This window comes from Miscanthus floridulus, unplaced genomic scaffold (assembly GCF_019320115.1).
Source record: "Miscanthus floridulus cultivar M001 unplaced genomic scaffold, ASM1932011v1 fs_276_5_6, whole genome shotgun sequence".
Lineage (NCBI taxonomy): Eukaryota > Viridiplantae > Streptophyta > Magnoliopsida > Poales > Poaceae > Miscanthus > Miscanthus floridulus.
Genome location: NW_027096506.1, coordinates 30,238 through 48,039, shown reverse-complemented (window position 1 = coordinate 48,039; position 17,802 = coordinate 30,238). Strand labels below are relative to the sequence as shown.

Below are 17,802 nucleotides of genomic sequence, written 5' to 3'. Positions count from 1 at the left end.
GTTTTAATATACTACCCAACAAGAGAAAGAATGCATGGGCATTAGCTTGTTTGGTGAGTTGACTTTGGGGCCTATGAGTATAATTTCACCAGACACTTTCGACACAGGCGATTGTTGCTGTACAGTACAAGTGAAACCAGTTTATTTTCGCTTGTGTATGTAGCACGCTAGCAGGCTGCAAGCACCACGTACTGCAGCAGCAGCAGCAGCATAGCACAATGTTGGGTGAGGGGAGTTAAGTGGCAATTTTATTAATCAACTAAATAGGAAGAAATAAAATCTCTCCTGCATCTACCCGAAATGGTCTGGAGATATATTTTCAGCTAGTTGTGCAGTGCCAGTGCAAGCTTTGCCCTGCCCTGAACACTCAACCACTTTTTATCTTTCACTTTTACCAGATGTTTTATGGTGTTCTCTTTGCTTTGCAAAGCAACTAAATTAACTGCCAAAGTAAAACATCTTTTGTTCATACTTTAACCAGCTCAACCGTCTATCTGATCTAATCAGCAGAATGAGCAGCGCAATTCAGTATAACAAACCTTATCTTGGCCGATCCACCAAACCCTACTTTTGGCCATGGTCCGACACACCCTTAGTGCGTGCCGTTTTGTTATGCGCTCAGTTGAGTTGCTCTCGGCGCCATGTTTCCTGCACCAACCAAGAATTTCTCTCCTCTCTCTCTTTCTGTTCGAGTAGTGCAGCGGCAACAATCATGCTCATGCACATCATCCTGTCCTGTCCTCCCTGCCTAGTGGCGCATACTCCTGCACTTGTGCTCCTCACAAAGTCACAAGTCAATCTGCGTTGCACACTTGTCCTGCACTAGCAATGCGACTGTCTTCCGCCATGCATATTGCCATTGCAGCTTCCACCTCGACGACGTGCCTATAAATGGCGCCGGTGTCTCTCCGATCGCTCGCACCACACCACCATCCACGCACTAGTAGTGAGCTAGCTACTGATCGTCGTCGAGCTCGATCTCTCGAAAGCAGCTAGCTAGCAGCCATGGCGAAGCTTTCGCAAGTGCTGTTGGCGGGCCTCGCCGCCTGGGCGGTGATCGTCCTGCTGCTGTGCGCCGCCGCTGCGCCGCGGGGCGCCGACGCTGCGACGGCGTGCGACGCCACGCAGCTGACCCCGTGCGCGGGCGCCATCATCGGCAACTCGCCGCCCACCGCGGCGTGCTGCAGCAGGCTCAAGGAGCAGCAGCCGTGCCTGTGCACGTACGAGCGCGACCCCAAGCTGCAGCGCTACGTCAACTCGCCCAACGGCAAGACTGCCATGGCCGCCTGCAAGGTGCCCGTGCCGTCGTGCTAACTTCTGTTAGCACCGCGTACGTGACGTACCTGTGTCGGTACGTAGCATGGCCCACTGGACAGGGACAGAGCTAGTGTGGCGTCGTGTTCTGTTTCCGTACGTACGTACTTGGATCGCGCCGTGTATGCATGCGTATAATTCCGTCGTTGTGGTGTTGCTGTACTCGATCCGCTGCCTGTGTCTACCGAGCTCTTGGGACAGAGATACGTGTGTGTGTATTATGAATAAATGATGTAATAATGAAGTATGCGTCCGCTATATATATATACTGTTTTTTACTATTGATGACTAGTAGCAAGGGTACCTAGTGACAAAAGTAGCGCTGAAAATCTCCTAAACAATCGGGGTGTTCGGCTGTACTACTTTCAGCTTGTTTTAGCTTATTCTTTTTTATAGAACACTATTAAATTATCCGAAACTATTCGAAATTCACTGTGCAGTGAACCATCCGAACACCGAATGTGCAAATGACTAGTGTGCAGAATTTCCTCTATCCAATGGACATATTATTACTGATCGAGCATACTATTACTCGAGGACATTCTAAGCATATATTAAGAAGTGAAGGAGCTTGTAGCTTAGTAGCACTTTTAGGTCCTAGTTCGATTCTTTTTTAGAGCGAATTTAGACTACTTACAAAAATCCCCTCACTAGCGAAGCCATGGTTCGGCGATTTTCTCGGTCAATGCTGAGTTCTGCTACTTTAATAGCAAATAGCAATATCCTAGAAGAGATCAGAGCATTTTAAAGAGTTTGGAAAACTACTCCGTAAACCGGTTTTTGGTGCAACACAGACGCACGCTAAGGCCATGTTTAGTTCCCCCAATTTCTTGAATTTGGCACTATGTAAAAAGAAGATTTTCTGTCATATCAAACTTGTGGTACATGCATGAAGTACTAACAGCGTGTTCGCTTGCTCGTATACGATCGTGGATTATAAGCAGGAACAGTATTTTTCTCTCACACCAAACCAGTTAGCAGTAAATAATCAACGATCGTTTACGACGAAACGAACAGGCTGTAAATGTAGACGAAATCAAAAACTAATTGCACAGTTTGATTGTACTTTGCGAGACGAACGTTTTGAGCCTAATTAGTCAATGTTTGGACAATTATTATTAAATACAAACGAAATACTACAGTGCGGCTGGAAATCCGGCGGCGCCAACTTTGGCCGGAACTAAACGAGGCCTAAGGGTTGAAAACACTCGAATCCTTTTCATCCTGTACTTCCAACAAGATGAGCATGATGAGGGAACCTATCACTTTCTTGAGGACGACCCTGATGTGGTTGCCATCGGTGTCCACTCTTACAGCATTTTCATCACCATCGGTTTCAAAAAGCGGCAGTGAAAACCGAACAGAACTTTAAAAAAATACCCATGCCCATGCCATCGGTGTCCACTCCTACAGTATTTTCATCACCGTCGGTTTCAAAGAGTTAAAAAATACATCGTTAGTAGGTCTATTCTTTTAACAGAACCGGTGGTGAAAATGCCATTGACAAAAAAACTATTTTTGTAGTAACGGCAGTCGGCAGTCGAACACATTATTTTTTTGACGCAAAAAACCGTAGGGGAGTTCCCCACGGTGTTAAAGAGCTTTTATAAAACCAAAACAATGGCAAAAACGCCATTATTAGTAGGTCCGTCCCATTTCTTACTAGCCAAGGGTAGTTTTGTGATCAGGTTTGCATATGCTTTACTTTTGTTTAGGACAATTTATGACTTTATTGGTTTATAATTTACAAGACCTAACTCAAGAACAAGTACTTTTCATACAATTCTGAAGGGAAAAAACTAAGGCCCTATTCGTTTGGGCTGGTTTGGCTTATAAGCCATGGCTGAAAGTACTGTTGGCTGGTTTGGTGTGAGAGAAAAATATTGTTCGTTGGCTGATAAGCCATGGCTTATAAGCCAGATACGAGCAAGCGAACAAGCTGTAAACATACATTTTTGAAGGAAAAAAAACAAAGATACATGAGTTTTTTTTAATTGAGGAAGCATTTTATTAACTCAAGATAATTACATTAAGTTGATACAACCATTTTGAGGTCACTTTCGACCTCTGCATTAAAGCACACGGCCTATAAAAAGTTGTTTTCTTGACAGATACAGACATACTAGTGACTATCAATCCGTAGACTAGATCGTCACCTATGTGTATGGGTAAAAAAATTCTTTAACCACATGCTCCAACGGTTGTCATGCCGCTATGACCAAATCTGGTGAATGAGAATAACACAAGTACGAAGCCAGTGGATACATGAGTTAACTAAACTTGATTTGGCTGCATCAAGAATCTACAGAAGGATGAGCCAAAAGTGAAGGAATTTTTTTTAATAATATTTGTTATTCAGCTTTTACAAAAGTAATCTGTTCAAGTATTTAAAAATACAATCCATCAAAATACTAAAAATGCACTGAGTACTACAACACACATTTCTTTCTGTAAAATCTAAATGAATATATTTTTTTGGTAAGTCCATTTTTTAACCTCCAACATATATGACAGTACGGTTTTCAACCTTAAACCATAAAACCGGACACCGGATATCCTCAAACTATCAAAATTAGACAAATTTAGTCCTCTAGCTAGTTTCTACTTAAAAAAATAAAAAACATGATTTAACGTATAGATTTCATGACTAATTTATTTTAAATAAAAAATAAAACTAATACCAATTTTTCTAAGAATGTTATATATCTATTGGTGTTCTATTTGGAGTTATTGGAATCTTATTGTTTATTTTCCTAGTGTTCAATTACTTATACCCATATCTATTATTTATTTAAATTATCATTTTGTGCTCCACGTTATATTAATAATGTGACTAGTTGTTTGCATGATGTTTAAGTCACTGACTTCTTTGAAACCTATAACCTAATCAAGTAATCAACATATAGTAAAGTGATAGTCATACAATGCCTAAATAGAATCTACACATGTGGTAGAGCATGGAATATATGAGATTTCGTGTCATCTTCCACATCCTTTTATGTATGTATTCATAGTTTTCTGGGTCCTCTTGATCGGGCTCAAGGTCCGATATAGAGCAAAATTATAGTTTAAATAAATAGTTGACAATAAAATAATAGAAACATAAATAAATATGTTCCAAATAATTGTACATAGATCACCAATACTAGATAGGTAACATTTTTAGAAAACAATCTGTACTAGTTTCATATTTTTCTAATTAAAATAATTTAGTTATGAATTTTAGAGATTAAACCATATTTTTTGTTTTTTTAGAAAATAAAAAAGCACTTTTGAAACCAGTTAGGGGAATAAATTTGTCTATTGTGGGTCATTTAGCACCGCTTTTATAGTTTATCCTTTAAAATCGGAATATCGTGCAAACTGGAGGTTGACAAATGAGCTTTATATGCTTTTAAAAAATGTATCCAAGAAGGCACTTGTGAAAAAAAAAAATCATAGATGGTTGAGCACTTCTGACCGATGAGGTGCACATATGTCTTGAAGTTGGGGTTAATCGGTTAACTCTTTTTTTTTTTTGCCAATATAAAGCTTCACAAATTAGGTGAAAGTGAACCTGTTCGTGGCCGATAATGATTAACAACACTCCCTCATCACTGCGTGTAAAAGAGAAAATGATCTATGTGATATTAGAAATGTGGTAGGAATTTTCCGAATTAATTGAAATCTTAACTAGACATATAACCGATTAATTTGGATCAAGTACTTGCACGACTACAGGCGATGTCGAAATGCTGACCCATGATCACGTCAGGCACTCTGTTCTGACGATCCGACGCTTGGACATCTACAAAGAGGAAGGGGCATGCATGCCAGCTTGGACTCTTGCTTGCCGTCCAAAGAAGATGGCTCTGACCCTGAGCTTCGGGTGCGCATGCCCCAGACCTTCTACTACGTGTAACTCTGCAGTGGACGCCGATGAGAGACTTTGCTGAATGCTGACCAGCTTTTGCCATCCCTTCATCAGTTCAGTTCAGCACGCTCATCATCATGATGCCTCCCTAGTCCGATCCCTTCATTCTATATACTAACCCAACCCACTACGCTCTTTCTAGAAAAAAAGATCGTCTTGTTCATACTGAAAAAACTGAAAAAGGCTGTAGCACGTCACCCCTGATGCTCCACGCGTTGAAATCTTGGTAGCTAGAGTCCCTGCACATGGACGCGCAACAGTGAGCTCGATCGATCGAGCGGTAGTGGAGCGCCTCTGGAGCTGTGCTGTGCTGTGTATCAGCCGCCCAATGCATGCTTGGTGCTTCCGCGATAGAGTATGTATGCACTGTTCCCGTTGCTCACGGTTGCGCAACGCTTACGATATACGTGCTCCTCATCACCTACTTCAGGGCCTATAAATAGGCGCCATGGACCACTCTCCATTCGCAACACATTGACACACAACACATCAAAACGTACGTGCTTCTCGATCGCTCGCACCTGCAGGGTGTCTAAGTCCAAGCAAGCATGGCCGCAGCGAGTAGGGCGGCGTCTCTGGTGCTGTTCCTGCTGGTGGCGAGCGCGGTGCTGAGCCTGCTGGCCCCCGGCGCGAGCGCGGCGACGTGCGCACCGACGCAGCTGACCCCGTGCGCGCCGGCGATCGTGGGGAACGCGGCGCCCACCGCGGCGTGCTGCGCGAGGCTCAAGGCGCACCCAGCGAGCTGCTTCTGCCAGTACAAGAAGAACCCCAACATGCAGCGCTACGTCAACTCCCCCAACGCCAAGAAGGTCTTCGCCGCCTGCAAGGTGCCCCTGCCCAAGTGCTGAATGAAGTGCGTGCATGCCCCAGTGCCCAGTCCGTTCCTTGTCGACGTCGACGTCGACCTCGCGGGCACGCACTCTCGTGTATGGTACTTCTGTATACTACTTGGCAGAGTTTAGTATTGCTAGAGAATAAACGGAGACGTACTACTTCAGTCCTTGGTATAGTGTGAGTTCTGCTCTGCAGACTTTGATATGTCATGTGTTTTATATGTGTCACGTATACTATGTATGATGTTACAAAACGAATAAAAGTGTTGCCACTTCTGAGTTGACCTTGGACAAACTAATACTTAGTACACCAACATCTCAAATGCCAATTGTGATGTCAGAAATGTCTCCCAAGGTAGTGACTTTTCCCCTTTCTGAATTTTGTCCAAAACCAAATCTTTCGACTGAAACCACTAGCCATGTGTTCAGGTTCAGTGTTCTCAGCCTGTTCGGCTGGCTGGTCAGCCGGCTTGTTCTGTTTTTTTTTCCAGCCGAAGCAGTGTTTTTCTCTCATAACATTCCAGTACGAACAGTGTTTTTCAGCATGAACAATAAATAATCCAGTTCAGCCGAACACTCTGTGCAGTCTCTGTCCGAAAGCTGTGATTCCGACAACACTAGACAAATAAAGCATGAAAGCAACGTGCCGCACTGCCGCGAGTGGGAAACTAGCAACCACAAAACGTGGTGCTTCACCAGAGTGACTGGGTTCAAAGACTCACCCCCACAAAATTCACATGACAGAATTGCTCTAATAAAGAAAAAAAAGAACACATCTCCTATTCTTATTTAGGGGAACTACGGATATAGGACGCCGGCCTGAACTGTTGTAGCATTTGTGACCATAGGAATTTGAGACTAGAGAGGATTTTTAACAGAACGTTATCCTACATAAGCAAGTGGATTACAGTTACAGACCTCTGATTCTCAATCAGGAGCCACACTTATACATGTACCATCACTCTGTTCGATTTAAAGTGATTAACACTACAGTCAACTCAGTAGTTGGTGAAGTTTTAGTTGCTTGGTACAAAGTACTGATAGACTAAATCTGAAGTTTTCAACACAAGAGACTTTGTGGTGGAATCTGCAGGTCATTTGTCTGGCTTTCTAACATTTCTACTACTCTAGTCATTGATGGCCGGTTCTTAGGCTGAAACTGTATGCACCACAATCCCACTACTATCAACTTTCTGACAAGCTCTGAATCAACACTGATCTCACCGGCATTCACACAATATTCCTCCAAATGTTCATAAACCCATTGAGGAAAATATTTGGTACTGGCCTCTGAACTCTTGTTGATATTCTTCCTTGCTCCAACCATCTCAAGGATCACCATTCCAAAACTATATACATCAGACTTGCTGCTGACCTCTCCAAATTGCTTCGAAAAGACCTCTGGTGCGATGTGGCCTATTGTTCCCCTGGCACCGTCGATAGAGATGATGCTCTCTTTTTTCACGCACAATTTTGCCAATCCGAAGTCAGAGATTTTTGGACAGAAATCTTGGTCTAGTAGAATATTGTGTGGTTTAATATCAAAATGTACAATACGAGTACTGCACCCTCGATGAAGATATTCAAGTCCACGAGCAATGCCGACTGTGATATCAAACAACTTTTCCCAACTTAATGAGTTTTTCCCTTTAGAGTTCTGTCCGTAAGCAAATCTTTCGAGCGAACCATTAGGCATGTACTCGTAGACAAGAGCTTTTTTTGAACTTTCGAGACAGTAACCCAACAAAGTCACAACATTAACATGAGAAGTTCTCATGATACTTGCTACCTCATTGATAAACTCTTGGCCATCATCATTGGAATTGTTGAGAAGCTTCACTGCTATGAGACGACCACTTGGCAGGTTGCCCTTGTAAACGGTTCCAAAGCCACCTTTACCTAGCTTTTCGGCAAACGATTTGGTCATTCTTTTCACTTCTGAATAAGTATATCTCTTTGTGTGCTGAGCTTCATGCTTTTGTAAGAATGATTCAATCCCTGGTGCGTGTTTATTAGATCCCCTTGTGCAGGAGATCGTACCGTAAAATTTCTTCAGAACACACATTACAAAGAGCAGAGATAGTAGAATTGCACTTAACACAGCTGACCCTGTATCTGCAAGGGTCATAAATAACACAAAAGTTATAACTATGTGGCATAAATTGATCTTAAAATCCCATTAGTAAAAACAAGTAACGCTAAAACTGGAAAAGGATCGCCATACAAAGTACACAGAAGAACTAAAAGATAAAATCATAAAGCAACTTGCTGCAGACTTATGAAACAATATAGTCTAGTAATGTATATTACTTTTTTTAAACCAGTCTACGTGGGGCAAAAAAGAATTGAGGTTGAACCAAATGAAAGCAAACTAAAGTTACAACATAACAAGAACTAGTGTAGTTGCATTCAAAATTATCATAGGAATTTTAGCCATCTTAGCCTTACAAATTCGATGCCACAAGGAGTATCCAAATTAATAATCACAAACAGTGCAAGAAAAAAGATGAATCCAAGAAATTCTCTTAAAAATCAGAAACATTCACCCATCTTTTTGGTATGTTATAATTATCACTAATAATAATAGCCATTGGATCTGTTTTTTTTTTTCTTTCTAAAAATTTATCCATCTCCCATTATAAAAGTAGTCTAAAGCAACTCCTAATTCTTAATTTAGATTACCGCGAAAGTATCCTTCTGATCCTCATCTAAATTATCCCCCTAAATTTACATCTAAATTACGACCTCCACTAGAATAACCTAAAGTTACCCCCTAAGTCTAAATTGTTTATACCGATCATTTCAAAAAAAAGTACTTTATATATACTTCTATATTACTCAATTATTTGGTTGTTAATATAAAAAATAACTAAAGGCACAAAAGTAACCCCTAAATTTATATCTAAATTATTCCATCCATCATTAAAAAAGTATTGTATATTATTTCTGTATATGCTTCTAAATCACTCACTTGTCATTGTGAGTATAGAAAATTCTAACTCAAGGTAGTGTGCACATGTGTCACTAACTCACCATGCAAACAATATCCATATATATACCATAAATCAATGAGCATGTCACTTTATAAGGCAAATACGTAGTTGAAGCCAAGGTTTCAACTAAACACATGTTGAACATGAAAGTACGATGCAAAGGGGGAAAATATGAGTGAGGATGTCAAAACATACAAAATAATTGGTAATTGAATTATATCACAAGGAAGAAAGATTAGAAGGCATCTACATGAGTATTATGTTGAAATAGGAACACGTGAGTATCAATTATGAACACACGTCAAAGACACACGAAATGCAACACAAATGAGAAAAATATGATGTGAATGAATAGTATGTAAAAGTAACTGCAACTAAATTAAGACTATCACACAGCAAGGTAACACAAAGAGAGATATTATCATTTGGTATTGTGTTAGAATATGAACATATGAGAGATCATTTCAACTAAACACATGTCTAACACACACGAAAGTGAGATGCGACGAGGACAGGTATGAATTGGGATGAAAAAAGTATATTGACAGATTGATAGGACATGTATGAATTGGGATGAAAAAAGTATATTGACAGATTGATAATAAATTAGTTTATCACGACCAGATGAATATAAGAATTTATCTAGACGAGCATTATATTAAAATATGAGCAAATGAGAGAAAACAAAGACAAATAATTTTCATTAGTCTTTTGTTCTAAATTTAATCAATTTCTGATGCATATATCTCTTATAAAATTCATGGCCCGTGCATGACACGAGTTGATGGACTAGCAAGACATAATGTGGGGAATTGTCAAAGAGTACCACTAACAGGGAGTTTCTCTTACATGCTGTGATTTTCCACTTTGAGCTTGGAGATCCTGCAAACGTGAAAATAGACCTTGTTAAATTACTGTCAAAATGTTGTAAAAAAACTAGGTAAGTTATTTTTTAAAAAAAAAGTGAAGGAAACTATGGCGCTATTTGGATCCATATCATGGGAGTAACAATTAGTTGACTAATGTTTAGCCCATATATTCTCTAAGGATCTAAAGTGGGCTAGTAGATGAAATAATTGTTAGCCAAACCAAGGACTAGTTGTTAGCCAACTAATTGATAAATTAGAGCGAAAGGGATTAAAAGTGCTAAAGTTTGACAAAAAACTTGCTGTTGCCCTCCCACATACCCTGTTCCTAGTTGGTAAATAGGAGAGAGAAAAATTGAAGGGGCACTCTGATCCTTTAGCCGATATGTATGGAAGTATTAGCTAGAAATCCAAAGAGGCATTGAAATAATGACTAGCAGACTAATTTTTAGTCATGGCCAGTGCTATCTAATCTAAATTGGCCCTATGTCAAGTTTTCAATAGACGTATAAGAATATGAAGTAAAGAATCAAGCCACAGAGGAGACACACGATTTAACGTGGAAAACCCCTCTGATGTGAAGGGGAAAAACCACGGGCACCACCAAGTGAGGACTTACGGGAAGGATCCCATAAATCAGCATGAACATAATCAAGAGTACCTTTAGTGGTGTGAACAGAAGTGTTGAAATGTACCCTTTTATGCTTCCCGAAAATACAATGCTCACAAAACTTTATTTTACTCGAAGTGCAGCCATCCAGCAGGTTTCTCTTCATCAATTCTGGCATACCATGGTGACTCATATGTCCCAAACGCATATGCCAAAGGTTAGTTTTACTAGGTTCATCATTAGTAACAGCAGCAACAGCGGAATCAGAACCAGGTAAAGTACACCCTCTAAGGACATATAACTTTGCAGAATTAAGATCACCTTTCAAGCAAACAAGAGAACCTTTTGATATCTTCAGAACGCCATCTGAACCGGAATATTTGTAACCTTCTACATCAAGCGTGCTCAATGAGATAAGATTTCTGGACATCCCTGGTATATACCTGACGTTCTTCAGCGTGCGTGTCATGCCATCATCAGTCTTGATCTGAACTGATCCAATCCCCACAATGTCACACGGGTTATCATCTCCCATCCGCACAACATCCCTTTTCTGCACAGACTTATACGAGCTAAACCAATTTCTGTTAGTGCAAATATGAAATGAACATGCGGAATCGAGAATCCATTCATCATGACCAGCAACACAACCAGCAAATACTACCAGACAATCTCCAGAATCATCATCAGACGCAGCAGCAGCAACAGAGACCTTACCAGCCGACTTGTTTTTCCTCTTCTCCTTATTCTGTACTTTTCTGCAATCCTCAACATTATGATTTGTCAGCTTGCAATAAACACAGAACTTTTTATTACCATGCGGCTTGGACTTTGAACGGCCTCTCCTTTCGTAGTTCTTTCTACCATCATTGCCATCATTGGAGGATCTGTTTTCAGTTCTGCCTCTCACATGCAAAGCATCGCCCTTGGAGGACGACGTCCCGTCATTCTGCACCATGCCTCTCATCTTCTCCCTAGACTGGAGAGCCTCATAAATTTCCTTTAGGGTTAGTTCATCACGGCTCAAAAGTATGGTGTCACGAAAATTTGCATACGAATTTGGCAAAGAACATAGCAGCAAAAGACCTAAGTCCTCATCATCATACTTCACCTCCATCGACACTAGGTCGGCGACGATCTTCTTGAATTCAGCGATGTGGCTCATCACTGAATCCTCCTCCTTCATCTTCAGGGTGAACAGCTTCATCTTCATCTGCATCTTACTGGTTAGATCCTTGGACATACAGATCGATTCCAGTTTTAGCCATAGTTCTGCAGCAGTTTTCTCTTTCAGACACTCCTGCAAAATATCATTATGAAGATGCAACTGAATTAGGGCGAGCGCCTTCTGATCCTTGCGGATCTCTTCTGGAGTCCACTCGGCCTTCCTCTTTCCGAAACTATCCAGCGCCTCATCATAGTCATGAGTCTGCGCCAGAATCCCCCGCATCTTGACTTGCCATAGCGAGAACCGCGTGTCGTAGTTCAGCAGCGGAAGATCGAACTTCATCGACGTCGTCATGAACCCTAACAACAACCAAAGCTCCGGTACCACTTGTTATGAACGACGTATAAGAATATGAAGTAAAGAATCAAGCCACAGAGGAGACACACGATTTAACGTGGAAAACCCCTCCGATGTGAAGGGGAAAAACCACGGGCACCAGCCAGCAACAATCTCACTATCTCAAGAGTTTTGGGTTACACGCCTATGGCGGCTTACAAGAGAATCAAGTCTCCACGAAACCCTACGCTCCGGCCCAAGCCTCCGGCGACGGGCCTCCGCTTCGCTCCGTCAGAAGCCTGGCCTATATCCTGGAGTGAATTTGGAACAACTCCAACAAACAATATATTAGAGCGGAGCAGAAGTTACAAAAAAAAAAGGGTTTTTGTATGGAATATGGAAAGAGAGACGAAAGAGAGCTCCAACTCCAATGACGCGTGTTAGACACTTAGACCAACTCTCTCACGTTCCGGTATTTTTTTAGTCGAGTCTCCTAGGTGGCATCTTTTGTGCTCCATAATCAATATATAAAGGTTTCTCCTTTTTTTAATTATATATATGAAAGGCATCAATAAAGGTATTGATGGGGCTGTGGCGGTAGGTACGGAGTACTATACAAGGGGTAATGCCGCAATACGATTTTGCCGTGTTCAGATTAAGGGCAGTAAACGGAGAAGGACAAAAGCATCTTAAAATTATTTCTGTTAAGAAGTAAGAGTAGCTTTCCCAAGCGCGAGATCGATCCATCAGTTTCGTCAGACATGGCGAAGAGGAAATCCAAAGGACCCCTGCGGCGACGCACACGACGACGACGCCGAAGAACACGGACATCGCCTGATTCGATCGCCCACCCAGGCAGCTACCACCCACCAGTGTGGCGCCCGATCTCGAGGGTCAGAGTCGCCGTCTCGCCGGCGCAGCGAGGCCTCGTGTGGCGTCTGCGAGGAGTGCTACGGCAGCATCGGCAACGCGCCTACAGCTCCCGGCCGGCCGTCGAGTTGCACGACTGGATCGACACCTACGAGTCTACGATCGAGCCAACGAACGAGCGAGGGACGATGAGGATTTAACTCTGTATGTATACCAGACTACTTACCACAATCCGGGCTGTGCACGCTGCCGTCGGAGCAGAGGCAGCCAACGAATTCGCCGCTCTGGTTGTAACCGCGCTGTCCCTTGGACTGCTCGCACAAGAAGCAGGGCCCGGAGGTCGGGTCCCAGGTCAGCTGGAATCCCTGCTTCAGCAGCTGCCCGTACCCGTCGCTGTTGAGACGCGAGAGGTAATCCTCGTCAGGGCTCAGGAGCCGGTCCTTGAGCACCGGCACGACGACCGGCTCCTTGCACGCCAGCGGCCACTCGTCCTGTGCCGACAAGTCGGGCTCATCCACAACGTAAGACACCCTGTCCCGTTCGAGAAGGCTGCTGCAGTTGATCGGGAGGAGGGCCGACGGCGGCCTAGGGGTCGCTGCCGTGAAGACGCAGTCGAAGAAGAAGACGAGGTTGTCGTTGGCGGTGTCCGACAGGTTGAGCCACCGGGCTCGTTTGGTCGTGGATTATTTACGGCTTGCTGGTTTTGTGTGAGAGAAAAATAATGCTCCAGCTTATAATCCACGATCGTATACGAGCAAGCGAACATGGGTTGCGGGTCACCCGCGGGCACTCCCCGCCGCTCAGCGCGTCCACCTCGACGACCGTCAAGGTGTGGTTGCCGTAGTCGATGTCCAGCACGGTATAGCTGTCGCCCTTGAGCTTCTGGGTCGCGTGGCCGCCCTCGCAAGCGATCGCCATGCTGGGGTACCCGTAGTAGGACTCTGCGTAGGCGGTGTCCCCTTCGATGACGGAGGTGGCGTTGGCGAGGAAGAACGGGTAGCGCACGTCGACGCTGTCACCGCAGCGGAAGGAGGACTTCTGGCACGCGCCGGGAATGTAGTTGTAGTACGCCTCATCGGCGACCGCGGGCGTGGCAAGGGAGAGGGAATCGGCGGCGACTACGACGACGAGGTAGAGCACTGGCATGGCAGGGCTGGGGATAGCAAGGCAGGAATTGAGATATCAACGGACCCGTGGCCACGAGGAATTCATCTGTAGGGGCATCGAAATGGAATGGGTATAGAAAATTAGAGATGGTAAGGGCATGTGCAATGTGAAATGACCAAATTAGAGATGCCCGTCGGCAGTCAGATCGTCGCGTGGTCTTCCTTTAAGCGCCTTCCGTCAACTTCGGCGACCCCCCAGCTGGAGGATGCGGTAGCCTCCTGTGTGTTGTGGACACCACCCCCACGCCCCATTCAGTGGGTAGTGGACTCACCGAAGACACACGCGTAGACCTCACGGTGGATGGCCCTTTCAGTTCACCACCGGGGGTTACCCACCAGGCTGTGGACAACGACGCCTCCGCCAAACGATGCCTCGACAGCTTCATCAATAATGTCACGTGTAAGAGGGACTCTCCGCTGATTCGCGAGCCTCCCAAGCAGCTTCCAGCTAAGCCGGTACTGTCGTGGCGGAGCAGGCGGTTGGCGGCTCAAAGCCTCTTCCGAGTGCCAGCTTTCAAGCGAGGTGATGTGCTAATCATGCAGCGTATGGGCTACACCAGGGATCCATCAGCGCCATCCGCTTCGGAGTTGGAGGCCTTTGACAGGCTCTTCGACGGCAACCTGACTGCGTCCGAAGCCGAGGCGCTGGACGAGCTCTTCCCGGCCATTGGAAAGGCACCGTCCAGGCAGCCGCAAAAGACGCAAGGCCATCTCCTAGGCCACAAAGCTGTATCAATATTGGTTGTTTCCTTTTAGGTAATATCGAAACATGAGGTCTTTTGCTAGGATGGTCCAGCTTCGGCTGTGTTAGGTCGACCTCCTTCGGCGCTCGATAGAAGCGCGTTGTATGTTTCTTTAAACTCTTCTTCTTAATTCAATGATATGTAAATCTTTTACGTATTCGAGAAAAAAATGACCTAATAAATCTTAAGTAAAAAATCCCACCGTGCCTAACCTCTTCTTTCACGCAGAGCGCTTCCTCGACCCCCCATTGTGGGGGCTGCACAACCGGAGAAGATAGTCTTCGATTGTTATTTGTTATTGATTTATCTATAGTTATAAGTATTCTTTTTTCATCTATGCAGCATCCACAACCGTTCTCTTACTGCTGATAGGGCCAGAAGATAGCTCAAATCAATTAAAATGATAATTGAGTGATGCAATATTGCTTACGCTTTGAGTGTTACAAAAGAGATCAACGTGTTAGCTTGATCTCTACCAAGCTGGCTCAACGGCCAATTTGGGTCTTTGATCCGCGCCCTGATCGGGGGCGTCCAACTCAATCATGGTTGGTGGCCCCCCGTCGCGCAGCGCTATAAAGAGGAAGGTGGGGGCCGAGGCACTGGGTACGAGGTTCACCGCAGCTGTCACAAACCCCATCTACGGTCATAACCCTAATCCGATCTTAGAGAGCAGCGCTGAAGCGACAGGAAGCTCCGCCACCACATCGCAGGGACGCCGCCGCCACGAGAGTCACGCCGCGGACGTCCACTCCTCTCTTACGACCGTCGCTCCCGCGTCACCCCTTCACCGACACCTCGCGCCATCGACACCGTCGTCATGGTGAGCTCTTCCGCCAAGCCCACCGACGGTCTGTACCTATACCCCTCTCTAGTACTCCCTCTAAGATGATCTATTTAATTATCCCATTTGAGTGAAGTTAAACCCGCTGATCTATGCCTAGACGATCCTACAGATCTATCACAAAGGAAATTTAGAACCTTCTAATTATTCAAAGGCTATTATTTCTGCTGATTCCAATAATAGAACGACAACTATGCAAGATGAGATGGAGTCACTTGAAAAGAATGGTACTTAGGATTTAGTGAAATTTTCCTAGGATAAAATGTCTGTCCGTTGCAAATGGATTTTCAAAATAAAGCAATGTATTTATCCAAGTGAGCCAGCAAAGTATAAAGCAAGGTTGGTTGATAAAGGTTATAGCCAGATTTTAGGTATTGATTACTTAGTATTATGGCCATGCATGATGACTATATTTTCGCTTTAGCAACTAGATGTTAAAATTGCATTTTTTCACGGGGAGTTGGAAGAAGACATTTACATTGACCAATCCGAAGGTTTTGTTGTTCCTGAGAAAAAACATTATATATAGATTAAAGAAATATCTTTATGGTTTGAAGCAATCTCCTAGGCAACTGTACGGGAGATTTGACTCATTTATGCTCTCATGTTGTAAGTGGTCCGATTATGATAGATGTGTTTACTTGAAGATGGTTAATGGGTTAACTATTTATTTGCTTATTTATGTTGATGATATGCTGATTGCTGCAAAATATAAATTAGAAATAGCTAAATTGAAGGCAAAATTGAAAAAAGAATTTGATATAAAGGACTTAGGTGCAGCTTAGAAGATTCTTGGTATAAAAATTGTTAGAGATAGAAAATCTAAAAATTATATCTCAATCAGAGAGGTTATGTTAAAAATGTTTTTTTTAAATTTTTAATGTGCATGATGCAAAAACCAATTCATGGTGATTTACATAAGAGGAGGTCTCTCTCACACAGGTTATGTTTTACCATTGATTGTTATGTTGTTAGCTAAAAATCAAGTTTGCAGACTACTATTACTCTGTCTACTACAGAAATTGAATATATAGCCATTTCAGAAGTTTGTAAAGTGACTATTGGTTTGAGAGATTTGTACTTTCAACTTTGCGAGATTACTTCTTGCATTGCTATATATTGCGATAGTCATAGAACTTTTTTTATGAAATAGGAGTTGTCCTCTACTGGCACGAGTACAACGAGAAAACAAAGAAAGAAAAAAAGAAAAATAAAAAGATTACATATAAGCTTTTAGCTATTGACTAAGTGAAGATTGATATTTGGAGCGCTGTTTGTCTCACTAAAGATCAGATATTTCATGAAAAAACAAAGCATACTGACGTGAGATATCATTTTATTCAAGGTGTGATTATTGAAGGTGATGTTAAGGTATGCAAGATAAGCACCCGTGGCTATCCCGTTAATAAGTTGACAAAGCATGTTCCTAGGCTAAGTTTGAGCTATGTTCAAGCTTAGTTAGTGTCGCGGGGTCGAAACCGCGGCAAGCATTGTTGTTCGTCGGGTGGACTCAAGAACACAGAGAAGACACGGCGATGTATCCTGGTTCAGGATATCGGGGCCCTACGTCCAGCCATAGTAGTTCTTTGCATTCGAGAGCATTTAAATCGGGGGTTACAACAAAAGTGTGTAAGAGATTTGGAAGGGGATCACTCGGTGCTATCCTATGGCTCGTCGGTGGTGAGGTTGCTTTCCCGGCGATGGAGAAGAAAGACGGAGGGGAGAAGCGTTCGGTCGCTCATCTCTGGGTGGCCCTACTCTCGATGCAGAGCCCGGAGTGATCTGGAAGACTCTATTCGGTTCTATTTTTAGTCTCGTTTCTCCCCTCCCTTTCTGTAGCATCCGACCTCCCCTTATAAACTAGGTCGGGCACAACCAACGTGGAGCTACACGACCCCAGCATGTCCGGCACCACCGTCCTGTTGTCCAGGCTATAGTACGACCGGTGAAAGCTCTAGTTTGATTTTGGTTAATTGATGAAACCCTAAGTGCTAACCTAGTTTATCAAAGTAATTATGAGATAGGTAGCACTACTCCAAGTGATGAAGCAATGGCGAAGATCATGACGATGGTGATGGCATGGTGATGATCAAATGCTTGAACTTGGAAAAGAAGAAAGAGAAAAACAAAAGGCTCAAGACAAAGGTAT

The 17,802-nt window shown here is 43.4% G+C and overlaps 3 protein-coding genes and 1 pseudogene across 3 annotated transcripts; 2 read left to right on the top strand and 2 right to left on the bottom strand.

The window, feature by feature from the left end:
- The first annotated feature begins 911 nt into the window (after positions 1-911).
- Positions 912-1,599, top strand: LOC136531104 (non-specific lipid-transfer protein 2-like). The gene has a single exon (XM_066523822.1). The coding sequence runs from the start codon at positions 1,006-1,008 to the stop codon at positions 1,312-1,314; it is 309 nt and encodes a 102-aa protein (XP_066379919.1). The 5' UTR covers positions 912-1,005; the 3' UTR covers positions 1,315-1,599.
- Positions 1,600-5,714: 4,115 nt separating this feature from the next.
- LOC136531106 (non-specific lipid-transfer protein 2-like) lies at positions 5,715-6,344 on the top strand. Its single transcript, XM_066523824.1, has one exon. It carries the CDS (start codon positions 5,776-5,778, stop codon positions 6,073-6,075), a length of 300 nt encoding a protein of 99 aa, XP_066379921.1. The 5' UTR covers positions 5,715-5,775; the 3' UTR covers positions 6,076-6,344.
- A 776-nt stretch (positions 6,345-7,120) lies between these two features.
- On the bottom strand, positions 7,121-8,147 carry LOC136531105 (PR5-like receptor kinase). Its single transcript, XM_066523823.1, has one exon. The coding sequence runs from the start codon at positions 8,123-8,125 to the stop codon at positions 7,121-7,123; it is 1,005 nt and encodes a 334-aa protein (XP_066379920.1). The 5' UTR covers positions 8,126-8,147.
- A 4,168-nt stretch (positions 8,148-12,315) lies between these two features.
- On the bottom strand, positions 12,316-14,049 carry LOC136531101 (LEAF RUST 10 DISEASE-RESISTANCE LOCUS RECEPTOR-LIKE PROTEIN KINASE-like 2.1; annotated as a pseudogene).
- Between the last annotated feature and the right edge of the window lie 3,753 nt (positions 14,050-17,802).